The sequence below is a fragment of the Rhinoraja longicauda genome, chromosome 23, assembly GCF_053455715.1.
Source record: "Rhinoraja longicauda isolate Sanriku21f chromosome 23, sRhiLon1.1, whole genome shotgun sequence".
NCBI lineage: Eukaryota > Metazoa > Chordata > Chondrichthyes > Rajiformes > Arhynchobatidae > Rhinoraja > Rhinoraja longicauda.
In genome coordinates this window covers 14,377,625-14,390,453 of record NC_135975.1, presented here as the reverse complement: position 1 = coordinate 14,390,453, position 12,829 = coordinate 14,377,625, and the positions used below count along the sequence as shown (strand labels likewise).

At 41.1% G+C, this 12,829-nt stretch overlaps 2 protein-coding genes and 1 pseudogene across 2 annotated transcripts in view; 2 read left to right on the top strand and 1 right to left on the bottom strand.

Annotated features, from left to right (window-relative positions):
• Positions 1–12,829, bottom strand: part of fbxl13 (F-box and leucine-rich repeat protein 13) — a 145,650-nt gene that overhangs the window by 60,691 nt on the left and 72,130 nt on the right. The window contains exon 11 of the mRNA XM_078419710.1: positions 2,556–2,608. Within this exon, the coding sequence (XP_078275836.1) occupies positions 2,556–2,608 (53 nt within the window). The remainder of the gene's footprint in view (positions 1–2,555; positions 2,609–12,829) is intronic.
• The window catches only part of LOC144604890 (leucine-rich repeat-containing protein 17-like), a 45,110-nt gene that overhangs the window by 8,568 nt on the left and 23,713 nt on the right, over positions 1–12,829 (top strand). The window lies entirely within an intron of this gene.
• On the top strand, positions 9,772–12,785 carry LOC144604745 (leucine-rich repeat-containing protein 17 pseudogene; annotated as a pseudogene).

Genomic DNA, 12,829 nt, shown 5'->3' with positions numbered 1-12,829 from the left:
CCGTTTTGTTTAACGATACAGCATGGAAACCAGCCTTTCAGCCTACCAATTTCTACCAAGTAAGGCAGCAGCCCTACCTTTGCTCCACTGTGCCACCCAAACAATGAAGTGATGGTGGTTATCAGATTTATCAACTGGGCAAGTTGGCTGAGGACTGGCTAATGGAGTTTAATGCAGATAAGTGCAAGGTGTTACTTTTTAGGATGTCAAACTAGGGCAGGATCTCCACGGTGAATGTAGGGCCCTGGGGTCAGTAACACACCCCAGGGCCCTACATTCACCGTGAAGATCCTGCCCTAGTTTGACATCCCAAAAAGTAACACCTTGCACGTATCTGCATTAAACTCCATTAGCCAATCCTCAGCCAGGTGCTCGGAATGTAGGTACATAGTTCCAAGAAAGTGGCATCCTAGGTAGATAGGGTGATAAAGAAGGTTTTTGGTATATTGTCCATCATTAGTCAGGGTATTGAATATAGAACTTAGGAAATTATGTTACAGTTGTACATGACGTTGGTGAGGTCACATTTGGAGTACTGTAGAGACAAGGAATTGCAGATACTGGTTTACAAAAAAAACACAAATGTTGGAGTAACAGCGAGCTAGGCAGCGTCTCTGGAAAATATGGATATGTGACGTTTCGGTTCAGGACCTTTTTCAGACTGATTGTGGTGGAGGGGGAGGAAGCCGGAAGAGAGGTAGAGGCAGAACAAAGCCTGACAAGTGATAGGTGGATATCGGTGCGGAGTGTTTTGATTAGCAGATGCTTAAAACCAGAGGTCAAAGAAGGCCAGAGATGAAAACATAGTGAGTTAAGGAGAGAAGAGGGGGGCATGTTTATAGGTTAGTTACCTAAAATTGGAGAAAGGTATGTTTGTACCTTTGGGTAGTAAGCTACCCGGCAGAATATGAGGGGCTGTTCCACCAGTTCACATGTGGTTTCACTCTGGCAATAGAGGACTATGAGGATAGAAAGGTCAGTCTGGAAATGGTAGAGCTAAAATGATTGGCAAATGGCAGAATCAGCAGGCCTTGGCAGACCGAGTGCAAGTGTCAGCAAAACGGCGGCCAAGTCTATGCTTGGTCTTGCCTATGTAAGCAAAGCCACATTATGAGCATCAAATGCAATCAATGAGGTTAGAGGAAGCGCATGTGAACCTCTGTCTCACCTGGAAGGGTTGCTAGGATCCCTGGATGGATGTGAGGATGAATACAGATAGATGGTACATCTCCTGTGGTTGCAAGAGAAAGTACTGGGGGTGGGGGTGGTTTGGATGGGAATTAATGAATGAACCAAGGAATCACACAGGGAGTGGTCTCTGTGGAAAGTGGAAAGGGTTGGGGATAGGAAGATGTGACTGGTGGTGGCAGAAATGTCAAAGAATTATGTGTTGGTTGTGGGATGTAAAGTAAGGATCAGGAGAACTCTATCCTTGTTCTGTCTGGAGGGAAGGGAAACGAGAGCTGAACTTCGAGGTACAACGAGATGCTCCATCCATCATGTGAGTTCCATCCACTACAGCAGGGGGAAACCACATTTATTACAGAAAGAGTTGTTTTCTGATGTTCTAAAGTGGAAAGCCTCATCTTGAAAGCAGATGTGGTGGAGACAGAGAAATTGAGAGTAGGGACTGGCATCTTCGTAAGAGGCAAGATGAGAGAGATGCAGTCCATGTAACTGTGAGATTCAATAGGCTTACAGGAGATGTCAGTCGATAATCTGTCTCTTGTGGTGGAGACACAGAGATCAAGAAAGGGGAGACAGGTGTTAGATAGTCCCAATGAATTTGAGGGCATAGAAGAACTAACAAAAAGGCAGATATAGCTGGGACCCATGCGAGTGCCCATGAATCCATCTCTTTAACATGAAGCAAGTGAGAGGAGTCAAACGAGAAGTTGTTGAGGGTGAAGACGTTCTGCCAAGTGAAGGAGAGTATTAGTGGAGGGGAACTGATTGGATCTCTGTTCAAAGACAAACCAGCGGGCACTGATACCTTCATAATGGGGAATGAAGGTGTAATGGGACTGGACATCCTTGGTAAAAATGAGGCAACTGGGGTCTAGGGATGGACAGTTATTGAAGAATTGAAGAAAGTGTGAGGTGTCTCGAATATAGTTTGGAAGGGTCTGGACAAGCGGGAGAAGATGGAATCAAGCTATTTGGAGGAGTTCTGTGGGGCAGAAGCAGGCAGTAACCATGGGCCTGCCAGGGCAGTCATATTTTATGAATTTTGGGAAGAAGATAACAACAGGCAGTGCGAGGCTGGGGAACTATAAGGTTGGAGGTCGAAGAAGGGAAATCGCAAGAGGTCGAGTTCAGTAACGGTTTGGGAGATGGTGGCCTGGTGATGGTCTGGTCTCGGAGATGCATTTAAAAGACACTGGGACAGGTACATGGATAGGAAAAGTTTAGAGGGATATGAACCAAATGTGGGGAAATGGGACAAGCTTAGATGGGACATCTTGGTCGCCATGGATAATTGGGCCGAAGGGTCGGTTACCATGCGGTGTGACTATAATTCAAACATACATTTGAGCAAGAAGTTTTAAACTTACGGTTACTTTTTCACATTCAGATAAATTTAGGTCTTGCAAATTTTGACAGCCAGCTGAAATAGAAATAAATAATAAATAATTATATTAAATACTGAGTTTTATATATTGTGGGAAATGTATTTACATTTGCATTTTGCATATTTATCAAATCTGGGTAGTACGGTGGTGCAGCTTGTAGAAATGTCATCTTATGGCTGAAGAAACCTTGGTTCCACATTTACGTCAGATGCTGCCTGTATGGAGTTCATATGTTCCCCTTGTGACCATGTTATCCACATGAGTCGATAAGTTAATTGGCCAATGTAAATTGCTGCAAATCTGTTTGTGAATGATAGAATCTAGGGGGGAGCTAATGTGGGGCAAATAAAAAAATCTGATTGGTGTAGGGTTCGTATAAAGTGGTACTTGTGTTAAAGTTCGTTTTCTCAGTGCAAGGCAGCATCTCCCGAGATGCTGCCTGACCTGCTGAGTTACTCCAGCATTTTGTGAATAAATACCTTCGATTTGTACCAGCATCTGCAGTTATTTTCTTATACTATATATTTTCTCAGTGCTAATTCAGTAGCCTGCTGAGTATCAGTATGGCTCGATCTCTTCTCATATAAAAGCAGATCTCTTTTGGTATTACACATGGCATGTCAGAAGGTGGAACTGATTATATTAAGGTCTGCAAGGACCTACAATTGATGAAAAAATAAAATAGAATCCATTTGAGTATTGCGGGAATTTCTACCATTTGGACTTAGTTCAGTACACGATCTGCTTTCAACAAACAGAGTAGCTGTTGTGGACAAAAGTATCAGGTGCAAGTGAGATTAATTGAGATGAGATGAATATTGCCCTGGGTTTCTTGAGACCAGGGATCAAGCAATTAGTTAAATAGGACAGCAGGAATATAGGAAGCCTCCTGCTTCATTTTGCAACACCTGCACTGAGTAGAAAAGATTCCGACAAAACTGGCAAGATGGCTTTCCCAATCAATACCTGAACTCCCACCCACAAATCTATCTTTAGTAAGTTTGGAGTCTGAAACAAAGCAACAGAGAATAGAATAGAAGAATAGTTCCTTTATTGTCATTGTAACATGAGCCATGTACAACGAAATTGTAAAATGTCAGCCAGTCAGTGCACCATTCAAACATTTCTAAAAGCTAACGATACATACAAGGTAAAATATTTTAAAAAAGATAAACAACTAAAATAAATATCATGAAAATAGCACGCATAAACACCCAACCCTACATCCTTCTGTCGATTTCACAGTCTCTTATTATGTATCGCCCCTGCGTTCCTTGGCGGCTACATTTAGTGCCTTTATAGCAGTGGGGTAAAAACTATTTTTAAGTCTGTTTGTCCTTGTCCTTGTAGATCTGTACCGTCTGCCTGACGGTAACAGTTCAAACAGGGAGTGTCCGGGGTGGGAAATGTCCTTTATAATACTCTGGGATTTTTTGATGCAGCGGGAACTGTGTAAGTCCTCCAAGGTAAGTAGAGGGCAGCCGACAATCCTCTGGGCGTTGTCAATGGCCCTCTGGAGCGCTTTCCTCTGAGCCGCTGTGCAGCTGGTGTACCATACGCATACACAGTATGTTAGGATGCTCTCAATGTAGCACCGATAAAAGGACAACAGCAGTCTCTGAGTGATGTTATTCTTCCTGAGCACCCTCAGGAAGTGCAGTCTCTGCTGGACCTTTTTCAGCAGCGCAGAGGTGTTCACGCTCCACGTCAGGTCCTCCTCAATATGGATTCCCAGGAAGCGGAAATCCGCCACCCTCTCCACACAGTCCCCTCTGATAGTTAATGGTACCATGTCCGTTTTATTCTTTCTGAAGTCTATTATTATTTCCTTTGTCTTTAAGGTGTTGAGGAGCAGGTTATTTTCTCCACACCACACTGTCAGCTGCTCCGCCTCATCCCGGTAGGCGTACTCGTCCCCCCCGGTGATGAGTCCCACCACCGTAGTGTCATCCGCAAATTTGACAATGGTGTTGCTGTGGTGGGCGGGGGTGCAGTCATGTGTATAGATGGTGTAGAGCAGGGGGCTCAGCACGCAGCCCTGTGGAGAGCCGGTACTGAGGCTGAGGGCCGTGGATGTGTGATGGCCCACTCTGACTCTCTGGCTGCGAGCTGACAGGAAGCTATTTATCCACATGCAGGTGGAGTGTGGAAGTCCCAAGTCCCCCAGTTTGTCCACCAGTTTATGGGGAAGGATTGTATTAAAGGCAGAGCTGTAGTCCACAAAGAGCATCCGCACGTAGCTCCCCGGCTGCTCCAGGTGGAACAGTGCAGCATGGAGGGCTGTGGCTATAGCGTCCTCTGTGGATCTATTCGCTCTGTACGCAAACTGGTGGGGGTCAAAGCTTCGGGGCAGGAGTGATGTGATATGACCCCGGACCAGTTTTTCAAAACACTTCATCACCACTGGTGTGAGTGCGACTGGCCGGTAGTCGTTGAGGCTGGAAATGTGGGGTTTTTTGGGCAAGGGGACTATGATTGCGGACTTCAGACAGGATGGAACAGTGGACTGGGCCAGAGACTGGTTGAAAATCCTCGTACAGACTCCAGCCAGCTGGTCAGCGCAGTCCTTCAGCACGCGTCCAGAGACGCCGTCGGGTCCAGTAGCCTTCCTTGGATTGATGGCCCGCAGCGTGCGCCTCACCTCATGCTCCTCTATCTTGAGGGTTAGGCTGCTGTGGACCATGTGGTGTGATATGGCTGTCTCGGGTGGCTCCACTTCAAAGCGAGCAAAGAAGAGGTTCAGCTCCTCTGCCAACGAGGCGTCACCTTCAGCAGCTCCAAGGTTGGTCTTATAGTTGGTTAGATACTGGATCCCCTGCCACACCTGCCTGCTGTTGTTACTGTCCAGGTGGTCCTCTATCTTCCTCCTGTAGTCTAATTTGGCCTCTCTGATGCCTCTCTTCAGGTTAGCTCGGGCCATGCTGTATAAAGCCCTATCGCCAGACCTAAAAGCAGTGTTCCTCTCTTTTAACAGCCGCTGGACCTCCCGGGTCATCCAGGGCTTCTGGTTGGGGTAGACCCGGATGCGTTTGTCCACTGTGACAGTGTCCATGCAGTTTTTAATGTAACATAGTACACTGTCTGTGAACACCTCCAGGTCCCGGTGTTCAAACACATCCCAGTTGGTCCTGTCGAAGCAGTCCTGCAGCTGCTGAGATGCACCATCAGGCCAAGTTGTGATGGTCTTTGTGATGGTAGGAGCGGTTTTCCTGAGGGGGGCATATGCAGGAATTAAAAACAGGGACATATGGTCCGACTGACCCAGGTGTGGTAGTTGTCTAGCCCTGTAGCCCAGCTTGATGTTGGAGTAGACCTTGTCCAGTGTGTTAGCTCCTCTTGTAGCACATTTAACATGCTGATAGAATTTGGGGAGCATTTTCTTCAAGTCCGCGTGGTTAAAGTCCCCTGCTATGATGTGAACACCGTCAGGATATATGCTCTGTTGACTGCTAGTGCTACCATACAAATATCCGATAGCCGAGTTAGCATTAGCATCCGGTGGTATGTACACAGCAGTTATCATGACAACAGTAAACTCTCTAGGGAGATAAATGGGCCTGCATTTAACAGTCACATACTCCAGGTCCGGGGAGCAGTGACTGTCTACAATCACTGTGTTTGTACACCAGGTGTTGTTCACGTACACACAGAGCCCTCCACCTCTGCTCTTACCAGAGTCTCTTGTCCTGTCATGACGCTGTGCTGTGTAGCCTGCTAGCTCGATAGCAGAGTCCGGAATGAAAGAATGAAGCCAGGTCTCCGTGATCAACAGGATACAGCTGTCCTTCACGGCGTTGTTAGCTGCAGTCTGCAGCCTAAGTTCATCCATCTTGTTAGCGAGGGATCTGGCGTTCGTTAGAAACAGGCTGGGAAGCGGTGGTTTCAGTGGCTGCCTCCGTAGCCTGACCAGAGCGCCGGCCCTGCCGCCTCGCTTTTGCCTTCTCTCTCTGCGCCGCCTTCGCCTCCTCCCCGCGGGGATGGTGATCCACGGAGAGTCGGGGCTCCTCGCTATGTCCGCCGGGATCTTGTATGAGCGGACAAACTCGGCGGTAACCCCCCATTCGCGACCGGCTCCAATCCTAAGAAGATCCTGCCGGCCGTAGACGTTGTTCGCCCGACAGTAAGTACACAGGGCACAAAACAACACGCACACATACACATACACATACACATACACAAAAAACACGAGCACTGACCGGGAGGACATCGAGCCGCTGCAACTGTGTGCGCCGCCTAATTACACAACTAAACTCACCACTAAACCCAAAAGAAAGCTACTAAAACGATCTAGTGATCTCCCTTATTTATATTCACTAATGCTAATATTGATTGCCTTCAACACAAATTTTGAGCATATAGCAAGAATGATGTCATCAAGTAAACAAAAAATCAAAAATTTCGACTAGTTATAATTATTTTATGGAGCATGATATTAAATTGGAAACATGTGCATGTAGCAGATCAAGGCTAAAATATTAGCAAATATAAATAATATTTTTATTGTTCAATAATCTATTGACTTTTTAAATATTTCTGAGTGAAGAGCGCTTAGATGAAAGAATTCTGTTTAGAAGACTTAAAAACTCACACATCAAAGCATATTTTCAGGCTTTGTTCACAATGACAAAGATGGAAATATCTGAATTTGTTAATCCACTGATTTCTAAAAAATGCCAGAGACAACTATAGACTAGCATACTCTATTGGAGAATGCAATGAGAATTGAATGAATACTAGGCTTACATATATCGGCATATGTGCATATATGGACTGGGAGGAGCCAGGGGAGGAGCCAGAATTATTAGTATAATTGGAAAGGCAGTGATGTTATGCGTTAGACATGAAATGAACCATGGCAAGATGCAAATTCTTACCAGATCTTTGACTAGAGATATACTAATCTGTTTGTATTATTACTTCAATAAACGTCTAATTTAACTGAAAAGTCGTGAACATCACAGTTTGACTTATTTATGACCATTTTATTGATTCATGTTATTGATCTACCACTTGAAATTTCAGCAGCATCTGAGGCCTATGATCTCTGGGCTCTCTGAATCAATATTACATATTGATAAAACCTTTCTGTCTAATGCTGCATCAATGTACAGTGTACAAAGAAAAATTAGTCCAGGACAGAGTCTGGATTGCTTGTGTAATTATGGAATACTTGACACATATGCTCACTCTGTTTGAACCAGTCAATAAAGAGCTATCTAGCGAATCCAATCTTCCAGCGCTTCATCACTGTTCTTCAAGTGCACACCTAAGTACTCAGTCAGCAAATGCCAACACATTCAAGCCTCTCGTGAAATATATTTCATTCTCTCCTCTCTAATCCTTCTTCCAATTACTCTAAATTTACATCCGCTGGTTTATGATAAACCAAAGGAAAGAGATCATTCCTATCGCTGCATTTAGATACCCATAACCTTATACACATCAATTATGCCCCATCATTCTCCGCTATTCCAAATAAAATCTGAGCTTATCCAATATTTCTTCATAGCTGCAATTTTCCAATAATGGGAACATTCTTGTAAATCTCAGCATCTTCTATCTGTAATGGGGTGACAGAATTCTATATAGTACTACATCTATGGTATAATATAGTTTTATATAACTTCCCTATGCTTATTCTGTGTCTCAGCAAAAAAAAATAAAGTCCACAATGTGCCTATTTAACTTATTTATTAAGCTGTCCTGCTATGGACAGGCTCTTCAAAGTTCCATTTAAAAAACTCACCAACGTCTTGTATAACTGTAACAGCACTGCCTGGGTTTCAGCACTTAGGCTACAGAGAGAGGTTGAACAGTTGGGTCTTTATTCTTTTGAGCGTAGAAGGTTGAGGGGGGACTTGATAGAGGTTTTTAAAATTTTGAGAGGGACGGACAGAGTTGACGTGGGTAGGCTTTTCCCTTTGAGAGTGGGGAAGATTCCAACAAGGGGACATAGCTTCAGAATTGAGGGACAAAGGTTTAGGGGTAACATGAGGGGGAACTTCTTTACTCAGAGGGTTGTGGCTGTATGGAATGGGCTTCCGGAGGAAGTGGTGGAGGCTGGCTCGATTTTATTATTTAAGAGTAAATTGGATAGGTATATGGATAGGAGGGGATTGGAGGGTTATGGTCTGAGTGCAGGTAGATGAGACTAGGTCAGGGAGAATGGTCGGCGTGGACTGGTAGGGCCGGACAGGCCTGTTTCCATGCTGTAGTTGTTATATGTTATATTGTTATATGTTATATGATGATCTTCTGCACTCAATTCCTTGACTGATGAAGTCCTGTATGCCAAACACCTTCTTCACTATTCACTATTCACTATTCAATCTATCTGATATGCCACTTTCAGGGAATTATGTACTTGTTCTCCTAGATCCCTCTGTTCTACAACATATTCCAAGGCCCCATTATTTCCAAAATAAAATACCTCACACATCTCTGAATTAAACTCCACTAGCTATTCCTCGGCTGACTTACCCCATATGATCAAGAATCCACTATAATTCTTGATAATCACGTGGCAACTTATTAATCACACCTTTTATATATTCTCTTCCAAATCAGCCCAGCACTGATCCTTGAGGCACATCACTAGTCACAGGCCACCAGTCCAAAAAACATCACCCTCTATCATGACGCCAATTCTGTACCTAGTTAACTAGTTCTACCTGGATCCCATTACAAAGGTAATGTTAACTAGCCCCCTGGGATCAGGTCCAATAAGATAGGAACACAATATGTGTGATTGGTTTCGACCCAGTAAGAGGCGCCACAATGATTGATAGCTTACAGATAAGAACGCCTGTTTTTCTTTTCCTGTAAGCACTGTACTTTTGTGGCTTTGCTTTGTCGTTTCTATACTTTTGTTCTGAAACTGTAACAACGGGAGCAGGTAGAAGCAATGGGTCTGTTGAGGCAGTCCTGCGTGTGAATTTTAGGATGGAGATAGAAACGGGCAGTGCCGGGTTGTGGCTGAAGGTTGAAGGCTGTGGAAGGGAGAAGCTTCCTCAGAAGCTTTTACTTTGAACAGCAAAGGAGTAGAACCATTCAGACATGTCTTATCGGCTGCATTGTGCTCATATTGTAAATGTGTAACTGAATGCTTTTGCCAGACTCAAAATATCAAAGTAATCAATTATCATTGCAGTTATTGAAAATGCAAGGAATCACCTGCAGACATTTTTGACCTTAAAGTATGCCGATAAGGGTAAATAATCTACATATATTACAACAATTTCCTTTTAAGATAGCAAACGAAAAAATAAAATATCTTGGAATTTATGTAACAAAAAGATTTGATTCTTTATTTAAATCTAATTTTCCGCTCTTATTGAATAAATTAAATAAAAATATTTTATATTGGAAAACATTACCAATTTCAATGATAGGTAGAATTAATGCAATAAAAATGATTTTTCTTCCACAATTATTATATCTTTTCCAACTGATTCCGATATATCTTCCTAAAATTTTTTTAAAAAAGATTGATTCCATAGTCACTAACTTTATCTGGGATTATAAGAGCCATAGAATAAAAAAAGAACACTTATGTAAACCAAAAATAAATGGAGGTCTAGCTCTACCAAATTTTATGTTTTATTATTGGGCAGTCAATATTAAAAATATTAACTTTTGGTTAGTAGAGACAGATAAACAACCAACCTGGTTAAAAATGGAAAAGGAAGATTGTTCGCCCTTTGAAATTAGTTCGATTTTATTTGCCAATAATAAAATAAGTAAGAAAACCTATAGTGAAAACCTTATAATAGATAGTGGAATACGTATTTGGAAACAAATAAAGAAAACATTAAAATTGGAATGTATACCACTAGCTCTTACTATTGTAAATAACATCACATTTAAACCTTCAATGATAGATAAAGGTTTTTTACAATGGAAAAACTGTGGAATTAATAAGATGGGAGATCTCTATAGGGAAAAAATTTTCCTTTCATTTCAAGAATTACAACAAATTTATGGATTACATTCAAAAGATTACTTTAGATATTTACAAATTAGAGATTATGTAAAAGCAAATACACATGAAATTAGAAATAGAAAGACAGAGATTTTAGATGAATGTCTAAATAAACACCCAAATACAGAAAAATTGATATCATATATTTATAATATTTTACTGGAAAACGACGCTCCAAGGACAGAAATATATAGACAATCATGGGAAAATGAATTAGGTCAAATTATTAGACCTGATATATGGGATGAAAGTTTACAACACATACATCACTGTTCGCTAAATGCTAGACACTCTCTTATACAATTTAAAATATTACATAGACTACATTATTCAAAAGTTAAATTACATAGTATTTTTCCAAATATATCTGCCATTTGTGACAAATGTCAGCAATTGGAAGCTAACTTAACGCACATATTCACAAACTGTGAAAAAATCACTAAATTCTGGACAGAAATATTTAAAATAATTTCGAATGTTGTTAATATGAAGCTGATCCCTGACTCAAACTTAATAATACTGGGAATATTAGAAACAGATCAATTAATAACAATGAATCAAAGAATTTTTATTGATTATAGTTTAATAATTGGGAAAAAATTAATATTGAAATTCTGGAAAGGTCCTACATCCCCCACAATTAAAATGTGGATTACAGGAATGTCGGAGACACTTCATCTGGAAAGATTGAGACTTGTACTAATGGACAGGTTGAATCTTTTCAGAGGAATATGGTCTCCATTTATTGCATATTTAAAGGGTCAAAATGGCGGTGCGAGGACCTGACTGTGGCCTGAATAATGGAATGGAGGAAGAATTATGTATAATAAATCATGGATATATCTCCAATGATAGATAACTTTTTTAATACTCCATTCATTTCTCCAATTTGGATTTCTTATTTTTATTTTATTTTTCTCTATCTTTCCCTCTCTGGAAAAAAAGTATAGAAATATATAAGACATAATTGTTAATATTAATAATATTACGAATGTATGTGATAAGTATATTTTATTAATATGTACTTATGTTTAATAAAAAATATTTATCAACAAAAAAAAGTATAAAAGCTTGATGTACTCTGAATTTGGGAGATTCTACCAAGAGATTTCCAAGAGAATGTCTGCTTCTCCTGATGAATAGACTTTTATATCAAACAACTTCAGCTTCCGAGTTGCTTAGCTCACAAGTCACAAGTACAATATAAATTTCAACATTTTTCACTATGCTTTGTTGAGAATATAATCCTTTCATCACTTTGTATGTTGTGTAATTTGTAATCTGAAGTACTTAGAAATAAAGTGATCTTCTATGTTACATCTCTTGTAACCATATATTTCCTTTCCTTTTACAGACTGCCTTGTATGGAACAACTGGTTTAATCCGTCCAAGATCAAAATCACTTAAGGCTATCTTTGGCTCACAAATTTCATTGGATTCCTCTGTATTACCCAGTCATCACGATTACTGGGACCATCTTGTTGTCAGGATGCACGTGGTTAGATCATTACATTGCTACTTCTTTGTAGAGCAGCTGAGTTTACAAAAAGAAGAAATGGCAGCCACGGAAACAGAATGAGGAACTGTGGTGAGAAATGCCTCAGAGGGAGGTCCAATCCTGTCAAAAGGTTTTCTCAGTTCATTGATAGCATGTGCAGTGAAAGTATGCATGAGAATGAGAACTTCTGACTTGTCAAGATAAGCAACTGATTACAATTCCTCTAATTTGCAGAGGATGTTATTCATTTACAGTTGGCAGGAAACAAAATTGGAAGTTTAAAGAAGTCTACATTTTCGACATTAACAAAATTGAAGAGTCTTGACTTGCAACGGAATTCTATAACAAACATTGAACCTGATGCTTTTGAGGGGTTGGATGATCTAGAAACTCTATTGCTACAACACAATCAATTAAAATTTATCTCAGAGGAAATCTTTATTCCCATCCCTAAATTACAATATTTGCGTATCTATGGCAACCCCTGGAATTGCAGTTGTGATTTAGAACAAGTGGTTAGAAAGCTCCAGATACCTGGCCAACGAAATCTAGGCAGTCTGGCAAAATGTAAAGCTCCACAGGATTAGCTGGCTATAAGCTGAAGACAATCAATGTGAGCATGCTCTGTTCTGAGGATCGACGTCCTGCACCATACCAGAATTATCCTGATTCCACAAAATGCAGCATTTACCTTTTTCCAAAGTCAAGAATAGATTGTCAAAATAAAGGTTAGTATGACTTTCAAATTATAAATAGTATTACTCTGAGAAGTGAACT